The sequence below is a fragment of the Chrysochloris asiatica genome, unplaced genomic scaffold (genome assembly GCF_000296735.1).
Source record: "Chrysochloris asiatica unplaced genomic scaffold, ChrAsi1.0 scaffold00173, whole genome shotgun sequence".
NCBI lineage: Eukaryota > Metazoa > Chordata > Mammalia > Afrosoricida > Chrysochloridae > Chrysochloris > Chrysochloris asiatica.
In genome coordinates, this window is record NW_006408691.1 from 607,722 (window position 1) to 627,877 (window position 20,156).

The 20,156-nt window shown below is 58.2% G+C and overlaps 1 protein-coding gene across 1 annotated transcript in view; it reads left to right on the plus strand.

Annotated features, from left to right (window-relative positions):
• Window positions 1-12,602, plus strand: part of AGRN (agrin) — a 36,164-nt gene extending 23,562 nt beyond the window's left edge. The window contains exons 5-38 of the mRNA XM_006871755.1: window positions 13-237; window positions 320-544; window positions 728-934; window positions 1,966-2,184; window positions 2,266-2,460; window positions 2,538-2,738; window positions 2,826-2,974; window positions 3,050-3,155; window positions 3,986-4,102; window positions 4,183-4,347; window positions 4,503-4,646; window positions 4,741-4,865; window positions 4,949-5,054; window positions 5,150-5,479; window positions 5,556-5,693; window positions 6,078-6,205; window positions 6,327-6,441; window positions 6,527-6,646; window positions 6,741-7,088; window positions 7,250-7,442; window positions 7,574-7,789; window positions 8,239-8,465; window positions 8,543-8,677; window positions 8,924-9,020; window positions 9,113-9,277; window positions 9,351-9,462; window positions 9,642-9,653; window positions 9,833-9,949; window positions 10,134-10,326; window positions 10,408-10,495; window positions 10,655-10,678; window positions 11,642-11,866; window positions 12,144-12,247; window positions 12,445-12,602. Of these exons, the coding sequence (XP_006871817.1) occupies window positions 13-237; window positions 320-544; window positions 728-934; window positions 1,966-2,184; window positions 2,266-2,460; window positions 2,538-2,738; window positions 2,826-2,974; window positions 3,050-3,155; window positions 3,986-4,102; window positions 4,183-4,347; window positions 4,503-4,646; window positions 4,741-4,865; window positions 4,949-5,054; window positions 5,150-5,479; window positions 5,556-5,693; window positions 6,078-6,205; window positions 6,327-6,441; window positions 6,527-6,646; window positions 6,741-7,088; window positions 7,250-7,442; window positions 7,574-7,789; window positions 8,239-8,465; window positions 8,543-8,677; window positions 8,924-9,020; window positions 9,113-9,277; window positions 9,351-9,462; window positions 9,642-9,653; window positions 9,833-9,949; window positions 10,134-10,326; window positions 10,408-10,495; window positions 10,655-10,678; window positions 11,642-11,866; window positions 12,144-12,247; window positions 12,445-12,602 (5,429 nt within the window). The remainder of the gene's footprint in view (window positions 1-12; window positions 238-319; window positions 545-727; window positions 935-1,965; window positions 2,185-2,265; window positions 2,461-2,537; window positions 2,739-2,825; window positions 2,975-3,049; window positions 3,156-3,985; window positions 4,103-4,182; window positions 4,348-4,502; window positions 4,647-4,740; window positions 4,866-4,948; window positions 5,055-5,149; window positions 5,480-5,555; window positions 5,694-6,077; window positions 6,206-6,326; window positions 6,442-6,526; window positions 6,647-6,740; window positions 7,089-7,249; window positions 7,443-7,573; window positions 7,790-8,238; window positions 8,466-8,542; window positions 8,678-8,923; window positions 9,021-9,112; window positions 9,278-9,350; window positions 9,463-9,641; window positions 9,654-9,832; window positions 9,950-10,133; window positions 10,327-10,407; window positions 10,496-10,654; window positions 10,679-11,641; window positions 11,867-12,143; window positions 12,248-12,444) is intronic.
• Window positions 12,603-20,156: the final 7,554 nt, after the last annotated feature.

Sequence of the window (20,156 nt, forward strand, 5' to 3'; positions counted from 1 at the left end):
CTCTGCCCATAGGGTCCCGAGACCCCTGCTCCAACGTGACCTGCAGCTTCGGCAGCACCTGTGCCCGCTCTGCTGATGGGCAGACTGCTGTGTGCTTGTGCCCCACCTCCTGCCCAGGGACCTCCCAGGGCACAGTGTGTGGCAGTGACGGTGCCGACTACCCCAGCGAATGCCAGCTGCTGCGCCATGCCTGTGCCCGCCAGGAGAACCTCTTCAAGAAGTTCAATGGCCCTTGTGGTGAGCACCGCTTCTGTGGGTGGTGTGTGCCAGGCATGTGCAGCCGCAGAAGCAGCAGTCTGACGCCACCCACTGTCACTAGACCCCTGCCAGGGCACCCCTGATGACCCGAGTCGCATATGCCGTGTGAATCCTCGCACGCGGCAGCCGGAGATGCTCCTGCATCCCAAGAACTGCCCCCCGAAGCGGGCACCTGTCTGCGGGGATGATGGCGTCACCTATGACAGTGATTGTGTGATGGGCCGGACTGGGGCTGCGCGTGGCATTCTCCTCCAGAAGGTTCGCTCTGGCCAGTGCCATCCACAAGGTAGGTGCAGTTCTAGTGGGGCACTGTGGGCTCATCTGTCCCACCTCTGCATGCCACCTGTCCCCAGACCCACAAGACCTTCTCCCACCTCCTACATCCAAGATGTCTGAGACTCGGCCACTCAGTGGTAGTCTTGCACCCCACATCTGCACCGCCCCCACCCCCGCCGATCCGCCCCTACAGACCAGTGCCTGGAGTCCTGCCAGTTCCATGCTGTGTGCCTGTCCCGCCGGGGCCGCCCCCACTGCTCCTGTGACCGTGTCACGTGCGACAGTGCCTATAGACCCGTGTGCGCCCAGGATGGGCACACGTATGACAATGAATGCTGGCTCCACCAAGCTGAGTGCCAGCAGCAGCGTACCATCCCTGTGAGGCATCGGGGCCCATGTGGTGAGCGCTTGCCCCGTCTGTACCCTTTGGTCCACATCCTTTCCTGTCATCCCCATCACACGCCATCTGCATCCACGTCCCACCCTCCCTAAGTTCAAGTCAGGGGCCGGGCCACTGGGGACTGGGGTAACCGAAATGCTCAGAGGACAGTGACTGGGATCCTGGTGCAATCGATCTATCTTGGGCTGCATCCTCGAGGGAGGTGGCGGAGTGTGGGGGAAGCTGATGAGACAGGGCCTCACCCTCTTAGGGAGCAGAGTTTGGGGTTGGGCTTGGAGCGTGTCTTGCATGGGCCAGGGCAGGGGCATCTCTGCCCACCACCTCTTCCTCTCTCTTGGGCAGGTAGTTTGTCTGTCTTTCCTGTCTTTCTCTGTCTGTTTGTGTTTGCCCTGTGGGCCTTCCTTCCCTCTTGGCTCCGCCTCTTGTGTCTTCCAGCTGACCGGCTGGCAGGAGGAGGTGCTGCACCTGCACCCCGGAGCCCACAGCCCGAGGTCGGCCCCCGGTGCGGCAGGGGGGAGGGGTGCTCGCTGCTGCCTGGCCTTGCTGTCCCCAGAGCAAGTTGACAGACACCCCCCCCTTCCGTGCGGCTCTGGGTGTGACTCGGGATGTGGACTCCCCCCCCCCCCAAACACACACACACACACACACACACACACACACACACATACACACATGCACAAGTGAGAGCCCTCTGCGTTGGTTGTCCTTCCGAGCCAGGGGTAGGGCTGGGTGGGGCTCTCCAGATCCCTCCCTGTGATCTGATGGGTGGTCAGAAAGTTCCCTGTGTTGATAGACAGCTAGCTGTCCATGCCTCACACCCAGGGCTGCTGCTGGTGACGCTTAGGTCTGTGCCCCGTCCTTTGTTGTCTGTTGTGTTTCTGTCCCTCTCTCTGCTGTGTACTGTGCATCTGACCCCTCTCCCTGGCCCACGCTCGTCCGCTGCCGTCCTCCACCTGGAAGGGTCTGCTGCGTGGGGGGGCTTTATGCCTAGCAAGGGACAGGGGTCGCTAAGTGCCACGTCTGCCCCCCAGGCCAGCCCCCATCTCCTTGCCGAGGGGTGCAATGCCCATTTGGGGCAACGTGCGCTGTGAAGAATGGTGAGGCTTCCTGTGAGTGCCCACAGGCATGCCCAGGAATCTACGACCCCGTGTGTGGCAGTGACGGCATCACGTACGGCAGTGCCTGTGAGCTGGCAGCCACGGCCTGTGCTCTCAGCCGGGAGACCCACGTGGCAAGAAAAGGGCCCTGTGGTCAGTGATGGGGAAGGGTCTTAGTGGAAGAGGGGTTGTTGGGAGGCTTCTGGCTATGTGGTGATAGAGCCCCCTCTCCAGACCGCTGTGGGCAGTGCCGCTTCGGGGCCTTATGTGAGGCCGAGACAGGGCGCTGTGTGTGCCCCTCCGAGTGTGTGGCCTCGGCCCAGCCTGTGTGTGGCTCTGATGGGCAAACCTATGCCAGTGAGTGTGAGCTACATGTGGCAGCCTGCACCCGCCAGATCAGCCTTCACGTGGCCGCAGCCGGACACTGCCGTGAGTGGGTGAGGTGGCTGGGTGGTGGCGCCCCCTCCAAGCATGCTGGCCCTGCTGACCAGGCTCTTTACCTACAGTAACCTGTGGAGACATGGTATGTGCCTTCGGGGCCGTGTGCTTAGCGGGGCAGTGTGTGTGTCCACGGTGTGAGCGTCCCCCACACGGTCCTGTGTGCGGCAGTGATGGCATCACATACCAGAGCATGTGTGAGCTCCGAGAGGCATCCTGCCGGCAGCAGACACATATTGAGGAGGCCCGGGCAGGGCCATGCGAGTTGGGTAGGCTCTGGAGGCTGCTGGGTTGGGGGTTGCTATGTGCCCTAGGCAGACCCTGTGGTGACTTAGCTCCTCCCACTCCGCCCATAGCCGAGTGTGGTTCGGGAGGCTCCGGCTCCGGGGAAGACGGTGAGTGTGAGCCTGAGCTGTGCCGGCAGCGTGGTGGCGTCTGGGACGAAGATTCGGAGGATGGACCATGTGTCTGTGACTTCAGCTGCCAGAGTGTTCTACGGAACCCGGTGAGGCCCCTCTCACGGCCCCAAGACAGCCTCAAGAAGGGGCCACAGCCACCCTCACTGAGTTCTCTCCTTTAGGTTTGTGGCTCTGACGGGGTCACCTATGGCACCGAGTGTGAACTAAAGAAAGCCAGGTGCGAATCACAGCGAGAATTGTACGTGGCAGCTCAGGGAGCCTGCAGAGGTGAGGGGATATGGTACAGGGTGTGTTCCGGTTCTGTGCCCGAGCCTACATGTGTATGTATGTGTGCACATGGGTATGTGTACATATTGACATGTATATACCTGCCAGTCACTAAATTTACTGAGCAGGTGTGCAGGTAGGGCCTGGCCTTGGTGCAGTGAACCAACCAGGCCTTGTCTCCTGGTGCTATTTCTTGTGGGGGCAGGGCAGTGATGGTGACTCAGTAAACATGTCACATTTGTTATGTGTTAACATATGCCCACTCACACACTGCTGTATATTTACAAGTGCATGTGTGAATGTGCGTGGCTTAGGAGTTATGCAAGTGAATAAGTGAATGCCTGCACACATTTATATGCATGTGCACTTTTTGCTTTGTTCTTGTTAAGTGCCTTTGAGTCAATTTCAACTCACAGCAACCCTATATAGGTTCCTGAAGAGCAGTTGGTGGGTTTGAACCACCAACCTTGTGATTAGCAATCCAGTGCTTATCCTATAGCACCACACCAGGACTCCTGTGTGCATAGCTCTCTTTAAACTTGTATGACGAAAGCTATGTCATTGATCTTTGTGTGTTCAACTCTGTGTCCTGTATGTTTATGGTCATGTATGCTCTATAACATAGCCATGTGTGTCCTATGTATGCAAACCTACATGCTTTCTTTGTGCATGTGGTCCTGTGTGTTCCAATATGTCATACGTGATGTGGGGGGTCTTCCCCTGTTACCCTAGCCCGAAGGCCCCCAGGTTGGAATTTGTTATCAGGAGGGTGGAGAGGGGTGGGAGCTGAAACCCAGGTCCCAGTGTGCACCCTGTTTCCTTTCTCACAGGTCCTACTGCTGCCTCCTTGCCGCCCTTGGCTCCCCCACACTGTACCCAGACCCCCTATGGTTGCTGCCAGGACAATGTCACTGCTGCCCGGGGCGTGGGCCTGGCTGGATGTCCCAGTGAGTACCCACCTGCCCTGGCCTCACCCCAGGGGAAGATGTGAGCACATGACCATGCCCTTACCTACCTGGTCTTTCAGGCGTGTGCCAGTGCAACCCACATGGCTCCTATGGTGGCTCCTGCGACCCAGCCTCTGGCCAATGCTCCTGCCGCCCGGGTGTTGGGGGCATCAAGTGTGACCGCTGTGAGCCTGGCTTCTGGAACTTCCGCGGAATTGTCACTGATGGCCGGAGTGGCTGCACCCGTGAGTGACCAGGGCCACTTCATGTGTCCACCCTCTGTGGCCTGAACCCGGGGTCTCTGTCCCACACTTGGCAGTGACGGGAGGGCGGGGGGGTCCTTGCCAACAAAGAGGAGCCAGAACTTGGATGTCAGTTGGCTTCTTCTCCCCACCCTCAGCCTGCAGCTGTGACTCCCGTGGAGCTGTGCGGGATGATTGTGAGCAGATGAGCGGGCTGTGCTCCTGTAAGCCTGGGGTGGCAGGACCCAAGTGCGGCCAGTGTCCAGATGGCCGGGCCCTAGGCCCCACTGGCTGTGAAGCAGGTGAGGGCAAGGCCACGTTCCCTATATTGGGGCAGGTCCTGGCATGGGGACCAGGCTGCTTCAGCTGGCAGGGGCTCTATATTTGTGTCCCCAGACTCTGTGGTGCCTGTGACCTGTACAGAAATGCGCTGTGAGTTTGGCGCCACGTGTGTAGAAGAAGCCGGCTCCGCCCACTGCGTGTGCCCAACACCCACATGTTCAGAGGCCAATGCAACCAAGGTAAGTAAGGTTGCTATGAGTGAGGGGTGTGGGTGCAGGAGAGGTGCAGGCCCCCTGAGCCTCTTTGTCCTGTGCCACCGCAGGTCTGTGGGTCGGACGGTGTCACGTATGGTGATGAGTGTCAGCTGAGGACCATCGCCTGCCGCCAGGGCCTGGACATCTCTGTCCAAAGCCTCGGGCCCTGCCAGGGTGAGGCCCTGCGTCCACCACCCCCATATCAATCAGAGGCTTGACTATGCCCTGACCTCCTATCTTTCCTTCATCCCCAACTTTCCTCCTTGCAGACTCCATCACTCCCAGCGTCCACCCAACACCTGTAGCTACCGCTGGGCCTGCCACTCACAGGGCGCTACCAGCACCTCCCAGTGCCCTGCCCCTGGCTCCGAGCAGTACCCTCCACAGCCAGCCCACCCCTCGACCCTCATCTCGACCATGGACCACAGCTAGCATGCCCAGGACCACAGGGCGGCCAGCACTGACCGTACCCCCCATAGCACCCCAAATGGTAGCCAGCCTGGCCACATCAGCCTTCGGGGAATCGGGCAGCGCTGATGGCGGGAGTGGTGACGAGGACCTAAGTGGAGACCTGGAAGCCAGTGGAGCTGGCTCTGGGGGTGCGCATGGGCACGGAGCACGGGCGGGCAGGGCCTCCAAGGTACCACGGGCTCAGCTCACACTGCATCTCCCCAGGACTCGAGCGCCCCAAGGACGGCAGCGCTGTGACCCCCGGCCCTCCCATTGAGAGGGCTTCCTGCTATAACTCGCCTCTGGGCTGTTGCTCAGTTGGCAAGACGGCCTCGCTGGATGCAGAGGGCTCTAACTGCCCGGGTGAGTGAGTGACCGTGGGGCTGGGGAGCGGGGCAAGTCCCCCAGACAGCTGTCTGGAATGTGGCTCTGGTTCACGTCTGCTGATGGTCTTCTGGCCTTTGCACATGTGTGTGCATGGTCTTGACCTCTGCACACGCGTGTGTGTGCCTAAGGCCTGTGGCTAACATGTCTCTCTCGTCATCAGCCAGCCTGGGGCGTGGCCCTGAGAAGTCTGTGTGGTAACTGACACCAGTCCCCGTCCAGGGGTCCCCACTAACTTCATCACCATCTGCCTAACCTCTACCTGCCCTTGCCCTTGTAGCTGGCTACCCGCCTGCCATACCCAAGGCTGGTTAGGAAGCCAGGCGGCTGCTCGCCAGGGCCTCACTGCCCCCTCCCCCACAGCCACCAAGGCATTCCAGGGCCTGCTGGAGCTCGAGGCAGTTGAGGGCCAGGAGCTGTTTTACACACCTGAGATGGCTGACCCCAAGTCGGAGCTGTTTGGGGAGACGGCTCGGAGCATTGAGAGTGCGGTGAGGATGGGCCTGGGGCAGAGAGTAGAGAGCAGCATACAGACCCAGAAGTATGGCGGGCGGAAGTGCTCAGTGAGGCTCAGACACTCCCAAGAGCCTTGTACCCACTCCCTGTCCACAGTTGGATGACCTCTTCCGGAACTCAGATGTCAAGAAGGACTTTCGAAGTGTGCGCCTTCGGAACCTGGAGCCCAGCAGCTCAGTCCGTGCCATCGTAGAAGCCCACTTTGACCCCAGTGAGTCTTTGTGCCCTGAGTCCCTCCCAGGAGATGGTAGAGCTTGGTGCATGCTTTCCTGTACTTAACACCCTTCTTCCCCCAGCCACGACTTTCAGGGCGACCGACGTGGGCCGGGCCTTGCTCCGGCAGATCCAGGTGTCCCGACGCAGGGCACTGGTGGTGAAGCGGCCATTACAGGAACATGTACGTTTTATGGACTTCGGTGAGTACCGCTAGGCCTTACCTCCTCCCTAACCCGTGCCCCGGCCCTGCCCCCTCCCTACCCATGCCCCCGTGGACCTCCTCTGTTCCCCCAGACTGGTTTCCAGCGATCATCACCTCAGGAGCCACCACTGCCATGGCCGGAGCCACCACTGCTGGCCACGTTCCCTCTGCCTCTGTGACCTCCCGGGCCTTCTACCCAACTCACACAAGCCGGCCCCCTAGCAGAACCACTGCCCCTCCTACCACCCGTCGGCCCCCTACTACCGCCCCGAGCCGCCGTGTGCCCGGACACCGGCCCCTGCTCCCCGGCACCCCACGGCCCCCGCGGCCCTGTGACTCACAACCTTGCCTCTACGGTGGGACCTGCCAGGACTGGGATGGCAGCCAGACCTTCAGCTGCAGCTGCCCCGAGGGGAGGGGGGGCACCATCTGTGAGACAGGTGGGAGAGCATGTCAGGTAAATTAGAGGAGTTAGGGCTAAGGGTGGTAGACAAGTTGGGTGGGGGCATTGCAGAATTGGAGGCCAGGTGAGGCAGAGTGTGGGGTGTGTAGGGTGGGTTCCTCTCCCCTCCCCGGCCTGACCCTCCCCATTGTCCCACAGCACTGAACCCTGTGGTACCATCCTTTGGGGGCCGCTCCTTCCTGGCCTTCCCCACACTGCGCGCCTACCACACTCTGCGCCTGGCCCTCGAGTTCCGGGCACTGGAGCCTCAGGGCCTGCTGCTGTACAATGGCAAGGCCGATGGCAAGGACTTCCTGGCACTGACTCTGCTGGGGGGCCGAGTGCAGCTCAGGTGGGCAGGACAGAGCTGGGGAGGGGCCGTAGTTGAACCGGAATGACTTGGGAGGGTGTGGCTCAGGGGGGTGAGACTGGGGAGCCATGAGATAGAGGTGGCCATGCTGATCACCATCCAATGTTCCCCAGGTTTGATACTGGCTCTGGGCCCGCAGTACTGACCAGCTCGGTGCCCATTGAGCTGGGCCGTTGGCACCGCCTGGAGCTGTCGAGACACTGGCGCCAGGGTACTCTCTCAGTGGACGGCGAGACCCCAGTCCTTGGTGAAAGCCCCAGTGGCACTGACGGCCTCAACCTGGACACCGATCTGTTCGTGGGTGGTGTTCCTGAGGACCAGGCCGCTGTGTGAGCACTCGATCCTCTAAGCCTCACTTGACCAAACTCTGTTGTGGGCTTGTGCGTGGCATTAGGCCTGGGCAGCAAAGGGATAGGGAGGGATTGAGTGTGGAGGATGCTACACCCTGACCTTTACCTTGATCCCTGTCCATTGGCCTTGATCTTGCCCTATCTGTGTGTGGCATTCCTGAGGACCAGATTGTCCCCTCAGGAAGGTCTGGCCTGGCTCAGACATTTAGTCCTGACCATTAATCCTCAACCCCACCTCCTGGTTCTGTCCTGTTTGTGAGATCAGCCACCTTGTGAATACCAAGGAGGAGTCGGGGGATAGATTTGATACAGCCTTGGTCCCCGTCCCTGATCCTAGTGTATTGGAGGGTGAGTGGGTTGAAGCTGGCTGTAGAAGAGAATGCATCTATAGTCTAGCCTCTGACCTCTAACCTCTTCTTGGACGGCAGGGTGCTAGAGCGGACTTCAGTTGGCGTTGGTCTGCTGGGCTGTATCCGCCTGCTGGACATCAACAACCAGCAGCTGGAACTGAGTAGTCAGGGAGCTTCAACCCAAAGTGTCGGCGTGGGCGAGTGTGGGGGAGACCCCTGCCTGCCTAACCCCTGTCACGGTGGTGCCCCGTGCCAGGTTCTTGGGGCTGACATGATCCACTGCCAGTGCCCGCCTGGCCGCTTTGGTGAGGATGATATGGGGGTCTGGGAGTCTGGGGTAGGGACTCTTTAAGTCTCATGGGTTCCCCTCCATCCACTGCAGGCCTGACTTGTGCTAATGACCAGAACCCCTGCCTGCCCAACCCCTGCCATGGGGCAGCCCCCTGCCGAGTGCTACCTGAGGGCACGGCCAAGTGCGAGTGCCCCCTGGGACGAGGGGGTGCCTTCTGCCAGACAGGTGAGAGCCATGCGGTGTGTGGGCATCAAAGGTTATAAGTTAGGATTGAGGACTCATAGTCTGGTTAGAGAGCCTTTGGGTTTGGGTTCAGATTTGGGTCCGGGTTGGAGTTCAAGTTCAGCTCTAGACTAGAATTAGGTTTAGAGGTAGATTGGCACAGAATCTCAGGGAAGGAGGGAGGGAGGCTGTGGAGAACCAGGGGTCAGAACCCCGGTACCCCATGTGGTCCTGTCTCATGCCCTGCAGTCTCGGATCGGGAGGACTCCTGGCCCTTTCTGGCTGACTTCAACGGCTTCTCCTACCTGGAGTTGAAAGGCCTCCACACCTTCGAGCGGGACCTGGGGTCAGTGGGTCAGGGCTTGGAGGTGGGTATTCAATGGGTCCAGCTATGGGAGGCATGGGAAGACAACCCCTGTGTGGCTCATGTGACTCCAGAGAGAAGATGGCACTGGAGGTGGTGTTCCTGGCTCGAGGCCCCAATGGCCTGCTCCTCTACAATGGGCAGAAGACGGACGGCCGGGGGGACTTTGTATCACTGGCACTACACAACCGCCACCTGGAATTCCGATATGACCTGGGCAAGGGGGCAGCGGTCATCAGGTGGGTGACCCCAGGGACACAGGGATGGGCAGCTGGTGGACAGGACCTGCTCACGGTACCCCCTCCCCACTAGGAGCAAGGAACCTGTGGCCCTGGGTACCTGGATCCGGGTCTCGCTGGAGCGCAGTGGCCGCAAGGGTGCCCTGGGTATTGGTGATGGGCCCCGAGTCCTAGGGGAGTCCCCGGTAAGTTCCCGCCCCTCCTCTAGGGTGTGCACAGCCCCACCCCTCCAGCTCTTACTGAACTGTTTTCTCTCTCCTTGTCTGTGCCCTTCCCGGCTGTCTGTCTGTCGGTGGGTCTCTCTCTCTGCTCCCTGCTCTCTGGCTCTCGCTCTGCAACCCCCACCCCGCTCTTCGGATCTCAGAAATCCCGCAAGGTACTGCCCACTGCCTCCTCCTCCCTAGAGTAGCCTCCCTCCCACTAAGGAGCCCAGTGGCTGTTCTTGTGACTAACTCACCTCCCAGTTAGGCGCCCTTAGGGGCTCACCTGGCTCAGTGTCCCTGTGCAAGCCAGGTGGGTGAGCCTAGCAGACCACTCACCCAGTACCTCCCCCAGGTGCCACACACGGTCCTCAACCTGAAGGAGCCGCTCTACGTTGGGGGTGCCCCTGACTTCAGCAAGTTGGCCCGAGCTGCTGCTGTGTCCACTGGCTTTGATGGCGCCATCCAGATGGTACCTGGGGGCAGGGCCTGTGGGGAAGCTTTCCAGGGGTTTGTCCCAGCAGGGGACTCTCCAGGGGAGTTGGGGCTTATGGGGGGTAGGGATTCTTAAGAGGGGCCTGTGTGGGGCCACATACATGCAGGGTAGGTGGCAGCACAGAGCACATTTTTACACCCCACTCCCCACCCATCCATAGGTCTCCTTGAAAGGCCGGCAGCTGCTGACCGAGGAGAACTTACTTCGGGTGGTGGATGTCTCGTCCTTTGAGGACCACCCCTGCACCCGCCCCTCTGGCCACCCCTGCCTCAATGGCGCCTCCTGTCTCCCACGGGAGGCTGCCTATGAGTGCCTATGTCCTGGGGGCTTCTCGGGGTCACACTGCGAGAAGGGTGAGCATGTAGGGGCACAAGGAATGGGGGCCCTGGAACAAAAAGCCCTTCCGAGGACCCCCTTCATCTGTTGTGTCTTAGGGCTGATTGAGAAGTCAGCAGGGGACCTGGATGCACTGGCCTTTGACGGGCGGACCTACATTGAGTACCTCAACGCTGTGACAGAGAGGTAACGTCCCATCCTCTGTGGTAGGTTTGGTCCCATCTGCAGTGCAGGCGTTCACTTGGGCAAGCACCGTGGCCCTGCAGTCAGGAGGAAAGGGCATCCGCATCGCCCACTACCACCCCCCTCTGCTTCCCTCTCACTGTCTGTCTCTTTGTTTCCAAGCGAACTGACCAATGAGATCCCAGCGTAAGTAGCCCCCTGGACCCCCTGTATCTCCAAACTCACTTTCATCCATCTGCCTCTGCCCCTGGCCCACTGGCATCCCATCCTGAATCCCCTATCCCAGATGAAAGAGGATAGGGCCAGGGGCTGGTGTTTGTCTTTCTATGAGCCTCTGTCTCCCACCTTAGAAGCAAACAATCATTCCTACCCCAGACTCATGCCTGGGACCTCAGGATGCTCATTCTGCTGCCACCCAGAGTGTGCATGTGTGTGTGTACGTGTGCACAGTGCGAGTCTGCCTTGTGCTTGTTTGTGCACATGTGTGTAAATCTGTGAGCGGTGTACACATGTGAGTGTGCTGGCTTCTGGGCCTCTCTAGGGCTGCTGGCCTCAGCTCCACTCCATGCCCCCCCATGTGCTGAACCTGCCCCCCACCACCACCATGTGTGCTGCATGTATGTCTCGTGGGCCACCTTGTGTCACTGTTGGGTTCTTTGGGGAGTGGAGCCAGAGTCCCACATGTCTCCTGTGGACACTTCCTCCTCCCACCATGCAGTGTTCCCAATGGGGACGTGAGGTGGGGGGTGTACAGGACCCTCCCCTGCGCTTTGGCCTTTCTGTCCCCTGCTTACCTGCCACCCTCTCTTCCTACTTCTAAGCCTTGAAGTTCCAGATACCGGGGCCTCTCACAGGTGAGCACGTGGCAATGCCCAAGGGACCAGACTGCTGCCCCCACGCCATCGTCGTCCTCTCATCTCTGTCCAGCCATGTTACCACCTTCCTCACTGCCTCTCTGCTAGCCACTTGCCTTTCACCTGCCCTCTGTTCTGTGTCTGTCCCTGTCCGTCTCACTGTCCACGTCTGTCCATCTTCCCATCACATCTCCTTGAGTCACCCTCCTCAGCCTGGTGGCCATGGCAGTTGTGGCCCTGGGGTCCGGGGTGGCAGTTCCCACCACCTTCTGAGACTCTCTCCCCTCCTCCCCAGTGAGAAAGCATTGCAGAGCAACCACTTTGAGCTGAGTCTACGCACGGAGGCCACTCAGGGGCTAGTGCTATGGAGCGGCAAGGCCACGGAACGGGCAGACTATATGGCGCTGGCCATCGTGGATGGGCACCTGCAGATGACCTATGACTTGGGCTCCCAGCCCGTGGTGCTTCGCTCCACTGTGCCCGTCAACACCAACCACTGGCTTCGGGTCAAGGTGCACAGGTAGGCATGAAGCACACTGGCTAGTAGGGAAGAGGGATAGACATGAAGATACAGCAGCAATGTGTGCGCTGAGGGGTTCTTGTCTGGGAGCCGGGGAACCCCTGTTCTGCCAAGTGCTCCTTGGGGATGCACCTTGGGTCCATTCTATGCCCCTTGGACACCAGGTGCTCTCCTGGGGGTCAGTTAGCTCCCTAGGATGTTTTCACCCGGAAGGCATTAGATGGAGGTGACAATGGGGACCCTGGACTACCTGATGATCTCTCCACTCCCCCCCTAGGGCACAGAGGGAAGGGTCCCTACAGGTGGGCAATGAAGCCCCTGTGACTGGTTCCTCCCCACTCGGCTCCTCACAACTAGACACAGATGGAACCCTGTGGCTAGGTAAGTACTGGGGTGACAGAAGCCAGCCAAGGATCCCAAGGGTCAGGAAGGGCCAGACCCCAGCTCTAGGGCAGAGTTAACTTGGCCAGCCCAGGACAGCAGAGCCGGGTGGGTCAGGATTGGGCAGTTACTGCAGGTTGGTGCCCAGCCCTCATACCTTTAAGCTTCTAGGCGGTGACTCTCCCTTTGGCCTGCAGGAGGCCTGGAGAAACTGCCCACAGGCCAAGGGCTGCCCAAAGCCTACAGCACCGGCTTTGTGGGCTGCCTGAGGGATGTGGTGGTGGGCCGGCGCCTGCTGCACCTGTTGGAGGATGCTGTCTCCAAGCCCCGGCTGCGACCATGCTCCGCGCCCTGAGCCGGCTGGGCCAGGAGCCCCCGCTACCACCACTATCGCCCATCTGCTGTAATTATTTTCTATTTTTGTAAACTTGTTGCTTTTTGATATGATTTCTTGCCTGTGTGCTGGCTGGAGGGACGGCTGGCCCGGCCTCTCTTCCACCGAGCAGCTGCACTGCAGACAAAATCCGGAGCCGCAGTGGCAGGAGGGCAGGCTCAGCCAAACGCCATGGACACACACTCTGCCTTGACCCTGCATCCCTGGTGACTGTGCTGACTGTCCCTCTGTGTGTGTTTCATGAATCTCCTGTGCTGGACCCCTTGTCCCCAGGTTTATCGGTAGGTCTCTGCACATTGCCTCTCACGCCCTCTAGCAGGGACCTGTGTCCCTGGAGCAGATGGGCCTCGGGTTTTACCAGGAAGGTGCTGGGACTCCAGGGTGGCCCTTCCCCCAGTCCATCTGGACCTTTCTAAGGACTTCCTTTGAATTATTTCCCCTTAGTGGGATGCATTGGGGTTTGGGGCTAACCTCACCCTAGACCTCCGGTGCCAATACTGTGATGTATGTACATTGTTACTGTTAGGACTACATACCATGTCCCCTGGAGCTGTGTCCACCAGGCTCAGGATGCCAGGGAGGAGAATCCAGGTCCGGGTCATTTGGGGTGCCCTGACCCTCACAGGCCCCAACCCCATGGACATGGTCATGCCCTACTCGCTCCAGGTTGCTGAGGCCCCATGGGTGTGAAGGGGTTGTTCTCAGGTGTCTGCCTGCCTGCTTGGGCCCATGGCACCCCCTGCTTCTGATGGACCAGGGGCTTTGTGTATGGCATACGTAACACGGGGGAATGGGGACTTGGCCGTGTGGATGCCATGGCCGCCAGCACCTTCTAGTTCAAGGGTGAGGGATGGTGTCTATATCCAGGAAGGTGCAAGAGCCCAGGCTGTGGTGACATGGGTGACAGGTAGCTGCAGAGCCAGAACTGCCTTAAACTGCAGCTTTGTGTCCATTCTGTCCCCCTACCCTGTGTCTGTCCTCCTGGTGGAGACTGTGGCCCAGACATCCACCCCTCGGCTATAGCGCCCCAGACTCAGGGCCCAGAGGAGCAGAAAGCCACCTGGTATATCGTTACTAACCCAGTGCTGTCGTCTATCAGTCACCGTGAAATAAAGTCTCAACACTCCAAGAGGAGTGCACATGGCTGTCCTCACTGAACCCCTCTCAAGCCACGCCCAATGCGCACCTGACTCAGCCTCATGTGGGTGGGTGGAGGACGCCTTTTGGCTGAGGAGACCCCATGCAAAGAGATGTCACATACCAGTTGGACCACTGCTGGGACAGGGGCTGAGAGAGGCTTGGGCCAGACACTCTAGGTGGGTTCCTCGGAGGTGACTAGACTGTGGTATGTCCTGCAGACTGCCCTCCAATACGTGTGTGTGTGTGTGTGTGTGTATGTGCACGCACCTTGGCTTGGCCTGTTTCTTTGTGAGAGGAGCAGAGCAGTTTGGTAAGGAGGGCTTGGTTGGGTAAGTGAGGGATGACAGGTGGCCATCCCCACTGGGCCACTGTGCAGAGGAACCTTGGTGCTGCCAGGGAGTCTTAGCCAGCTCCCTGTCTGCCCCCACTAGGAGGTATGAGCCCCAAGGTTGGGGTAGGTGAGGAACTGTGGTTGTGACCCCAACACTGGTTCTCCTTCCAACTTCTCTTTTTCATTAAAGATAACAAAATGTTCTTTGGTGTTTGTATTAATCGGGGGGGGTGGGGGGAACGGGCAAAACACAAAACAATTCAAACAAGAAAGCCAAGCCTCCCATGATCTTAACGTGTGGGTAACCTGCTAGCCTGTGGGCTGCCTTGATTCATTAACTTGCTGGCTGGTTCCAGCACACTTTAGATGGCAGGAATGGGAAGGTTGTTGCTAAGCGCTATCTAGTCAGTTCCGATTCACAACCACCGTGTATAGGATTTCCAAGGAGCGACTGAGGAGTTTGAAGTGATGACCTTGCAATTCAAACTGACCTTGAGGTTGAGTGTTTATCCTATGCTGCTACAGCAGAACTCCAGGGATAGGGAGAAAAGATAATAAAGCAATGATCACATAGACAGGCTGCTTGCTACATCCTGGCAGGGGCTGGGATGGGTGAACAGGGGGAAAGGAGTGCAGCTAGATGACTGGACTAGCCTGGGGCTTCAGAAGGTCCAGAAGAAACCACAATCAAACCAGGACCTGAATAATGGGTAGGTGATAGGTGGGAGGGGACATCCCCTGGAAGGAACAGCAAGTGCCAGGGCCCTGCAACTGGAGGTCCAGAGAGTGGGCAGGACAGGGTGGGTCACAAAGTGCCTCATGAGCAGGAAGAAAAAAGCACTGTCTGTTGTCTCAACAGACTTGAGGGGAGGCTGGGGGGAGCTATTTCGGAGCTTAGTACAGATAAAGACGGTTGGGGGTGAGGCTTTGAAATCTGTAATGCTGGGTTTGGAGACTCTTGGGGCACATGTGGGGGAAGGGCTGAGCTGAATCTGTCACGTTTAGGAGCAAGTGTGTCCCACTGGGAGGGAACCATGACCTCAGAGGAGCCATAGGTCAGCCTGTGGTCAGGCCGATGCCTCAAGAAGGGAGAAAGGCTCTCTGGGTGACAACTGCTGCTGAGGGTGGAGGCATCTGAGAAAGGGGCAGATGTGATTTTGATGGCCTGAACAGAGCAGAGGGTCCTCAGTAGAGGGGAGGGGCAGTAACACCTCTAATGGTGAGAAGGCTCTTCTCAGAAGAAACTTGGGGTGGCAATTTGCTGATGGGGGGAGGGAGGACACAACAGGACCTGAGTTTGTGGCACCAGGAAAATACCCAAATGGCTGTGGGCCCAGGAGAGATAGGGACCTGAGGCTACTGGGAAGGGGGTGGGTTTAAGGTGGAATAGTTGCTGTCAGAGGGAGTGGACACGGTCCAGAGGGGCTTGTTATCACAGTAGACTGGCTGCCTCCGGCCTCCGCCCCGGGCCTCCGCCCCGGAGTCTCCTCTCCTGCGTCCTCGCCTCAGCGCAGGAAACTCAGTCCCTCTTCGCAGACCGCCCTTGTTAGGAGGTAGTTGGTATTCGGAAAGGTCCGGAGGTTCTCGACCGAAAGCGCCTAGATTCCAGGGCGGCCCGGACCGATCCATTATTAATAATGTTCACGCCCAGGGGGTGCAGGGTAGGGCGTGGCCAGTTCCAGTAGGCCAACTCCGGACGGCGCCGCGCTCGCCCTTTGAGCGCGGATCACTGATCACTTGTGTACTCCTCATCTCAGAACCCTAGTGCACCTTTGATCTTTGCTGGCTTCCCAACTTCAGGGAGTGGAGCAGAACTGCAAGCTTCGACCTTTTAAGGAAACCGGAGGCGGAGGCCGAGGGCGGGTCTTTGCGGTGGAGGCGGAGCCTTCTTCAGAGCAATTTAGGACGCCGCCTCCCTGAGCCGACCCCAGAACGCCCAGTGAGCACCATGGTGCCTCTGAGACATGATCTCGCTCAGACGCACCTGGAGGCTCCATCGCCCCAACATGAAATGTGGCGCAGGCGCAGGAGCTGGAACCTAAAAGGGTAGCTGGTGTTAGGATGACAGGACACCTCATTCCCTCCGGGATGGAAGGAAGGAGCTCCACGGAACCTCTCGGTCAGCGGCGGACTACTCTCTTCTCCCCTGACTGTCACTGCAGGTAGCAGCAGAACTGGCTTATTCCTGAGGGTCGTCTCCCGCTTTGGACCTGTCCTGTCTGTAAGGACCAGCCCTCGTTCCAGAGCCCAGGACCTCTTTTGGGGAGTTCAGACAGGTCAGGCTGTAGGTTGGGCCAGCTTCTTGCTTCCATGGAGATGAAAGTCAGAAGTGTCACAGGAATCAGGCCCTTTGTGCTCATATACCTGCGTCCTGTGTGTACACAAGTTCAAACTGGTTTACACATGGCCATCCCTGGGGAGTTACACCAATGTGACCACACACGCTACCATGTCTATGCACTCAGCCCATCCATCACTCAGAGCCCCTTCCTCTGGGATCCTGGTCTTGGTGATGTCAGAGGTCATTGGAGAGGTCACCCTATGACTGAGGCCCTGAATAGCACCTTCCCTTGTCTCTGAACCAGTGCAGGACTGGACAGGGTCTCATCTGCTGGGTCCACCTGACACCTCCCTGCCTAAATTCAAGGACAGAAACCCAAGGAAGAGAGACCCTTGTCCCACCTCCCACCAGCCATCCTGCAACACCTGTGAGGTGAGGGTCCCCAGGAGAGGTATGAAGTGAGGTGGGGATAGGCAGGCAGCCTGGCTGAGCAGCTCCCTGCAGCATTCTGAGCCTTTGCCCTCTCATGGAAAGTGTAAGTGGGTTTGTTGCTAAGAATATGCCCCCCTCCAAGTCCTTGAGTCCCAGGTTTAAAATCCAGCTGAAGGGCTGCAACTGGGGGTGGGGTTGGGTACATTACAGGGCAGGGTCTGATGGGCATGACTCCTTGAGGTTCTCCTCTGGGTCTTACTCTAATCTGTCCCCTGGCTCAGGGAGGGAGAATCCCTGTCATTTGCCTGTATCCTGGCCCCCAGGCCCAGCTACTTGCTGGGAAAGATGGGTTGGGCTGGCCTAGCCCTTAGCCACAGGTCCCACCCTAAATGACCATCTGGCCCCTGAACCCACTTCTCTCAGGCCAGGGTAGGTCTAACTGAATCTCAGCCCCCACCCAATGTCCCCTACCTGTGGCCTCCAGACCCTGTTTGTGGATCAACAGCAGCCTCTGCCAGTACTACTACCTCTGGGCCACACATGATTCCCACTCTATCTCTGCGGTTTAATGTTCTGGGGGCAGGGGGCTGGGCATGTTGAGCTCCTTCTGGTCTTCTGTGTGCCAGGGGTTGAGATGATATATATATATATATATATATATATATATATATATATATATATATATATATATAGTTAATGTGATTCTGTCTAGACAAGATGGACCCTGTCTCGGGGGTCCCTTTGGGGTGATGGGCTAGGACACTGCCTGGCCTCTGAGGTCCTGAGCCCTAGAATTACATCACAGGATGGCTTCTCCACAGCATGTGTGCGCTGTGTCCCACCTCTGTATCAGATGTGTCTTCCACTGGAGTGAGGTCCCAGGGACCCAGGGTTTCAGTTGGGCTGACCACAGGTGGGAACCAGGATCAAGCCTGGGGAGCTGGACTATCGCAGCCATTGTTGACCCAGGTCGTTCCTGGACCCTTAAACACGGGGTTTAGCTGGGCAGTCCTGGTGCCCGAAGTCCACCTGTCCTTCTTCCCTGGACCCAAGGAGCCATCCATTCCCCCATCTAATTATACACCTGCTTACCTTTTTGTCAATCCACCCACACATCCATCTCTCCAAACACCTACCTGTGCACCTGCTTACCTATTCATCCATCCATCCATCCATCCATCCATCCATCCATCCACCTATTCATCTCTCAAGTCATCTGTCATCCACTGACCACCCACCTATACACCTGCTTACCTGTTCATTCATCCATCTATCAATCCACTCACCCACCCACTCATTACTTAATTCGAACACATAAGTAACTTCTGGGCACTCTTTTAAGCCCCTGGGGCAGAGCTGTGCACAGGTGTTTCTGTCTGTGAACTTGACTCCCTGATGGAGACTGATGATTAAACTGTAACCACATAGTTAGCTAGGCAAGACTGCTCAGTGCTGCGGTGAAGAATAAAGCAGAATGAGGGAATGGAGAGGCAAGGGGGGCATCTCTGACAGAGTGGGGGGTCCAGAGGGACCCTTAGAGCAGAGGCCTGCATAAATCCTGGATCTGGACACAAGGAAAGGGGCATTCTGGCCAGGGAACAGCTGGTGCAAAGTCCCTGAGGTACATGCCAGAAGCTGGGACTTGGAAAGATGTGACCACGGAATAACAATCAGAAGTGAGGGTGGATGCAAGGCCTTCAGGACTTGTGTGCCATGCTGTGATCCTTGGTGTGGTGGGGGTCTGAGCAAGGGATTTCTCTGGCAGGGCCAGGTACCCTGTGGCAATCAGGGAGGGCAACTGGAAGGTTGGTCTTGGGAAACATTGAGCTTGAAGGGTATGGTGATGGATAACCTATGGGTATCAGAGGCAGGGGAGCCATGAGTGAGCCCCGTTCTGCCCTGAGCCCTCCTTTAGCAACTGGAGACCCTGAGAGGGGCAGGTGGAGGGAGCGGGCACCAAGGGTTTGAGCTGTGTGTGTTTGTTGGGCCGTGTCCTGGGCCTCAGTGGGTGTTTGCTCCTGAAATGACTATGCAGCTGGGGTATAAACAAGACTCCCACCAGCTCCTCACATCTGCCTGTGTTACCCAGCCCTCATGGGGTGCCAGTGTGCTGTCTGGCCTGTTCCAGATAGTTCCACCCGCACATCAGTGAGGTGGAAGTGGAGAAATTTTCCTGTCCAGGGGCCAGCTGGGCAGCTTCCAGGCACAGTCCAGTAATGCTCTGACAAGTGGATGGGTTAAGGTGACCTGGGGCTGAGCCCCCCACTAGGGGCAGAGCTGGGTCTGGAGAGAGCTTTGGAGGGCTTGGTGTTGAGGGAGGGTTGGTATTTGGGTAAGAGGGAACAATTTAGAGAGGCCTCTAGGGAGGGGCTCAATGGGGTGGGGACCCTCCTGGTATCTCAAGGGACCTGGGGTAGGAAAGGGGGGAACCTCAGTGACCTTGATTGTACTCCTTATCTCCTGGGGACATAGCCTACTTCTGCCCATTGGAGGTCTGGCTAGAACACATGAAAAAGCCATTGTGTGGGGAGGAGGGGCTGCCACCGAGTGTGGACTGGACGGCCACACCCGTGCCCGTGGTCCCTGGATGGGGAGGAAAGGTTGTGGTCCCAGGCAGTGATCTGAAAGAACTCCAGATCTTTCCAGGTTCTCTCTTGAACTGGAGGCAGCAAGTGAGATTGAGGTAAGCCCTCAGGGGGTACTTCCCTCACTCTAGAGAAATAGGATTTCTTTCCCTGGGGCTTCCAGATCTGGCTTGGGAGACCTGGGGGAGCTATCCTGAGGTTCCTTGGGTAGCCAGGCAGAGGTGATCATGGAAGCCACTCCTCCTGGGTCAGTGGAGGCAGAGCTGGTCCTTAGGAACTAGGGAAAGTCAGGCTGCAGGGTCCAGTCCTAGCTGCCAGGGCAGTAGGCCCACAGGCTTCAGGCTCAGGGGTGGGCTGGACCTTCCTGGAACCGCTGCAGCCAAGATCTCAGGGCAGGAAAAAAGCCTAAGGAATATTCAGGAAGCTGAGGGTGGTGCCCTCCCAGACACCATGAGGAACTGACCCACACCAAAATCCAGAACACGAGTGATGATTACGATCTGTACAGTGGGGAGATGTTGGCTGGGCTGGAGCAGCACCGCATGGGCTAGTGCAGGGGCTAATCTGAGAGTGTAGCATCCCCAACACCCAAGTCAGAGGGAGGAACAGCTGGTACCCTGGCCAGACTTCTGTCTGCATGTGTCCCACACATGTGTGTGCTTGTATGTGCCTATATGTCTGTGCATGTGTGTAAGTGCATCTGTATTTGTGTGCATGTGTGTGTGTGTATACAAGAATGTGCATGT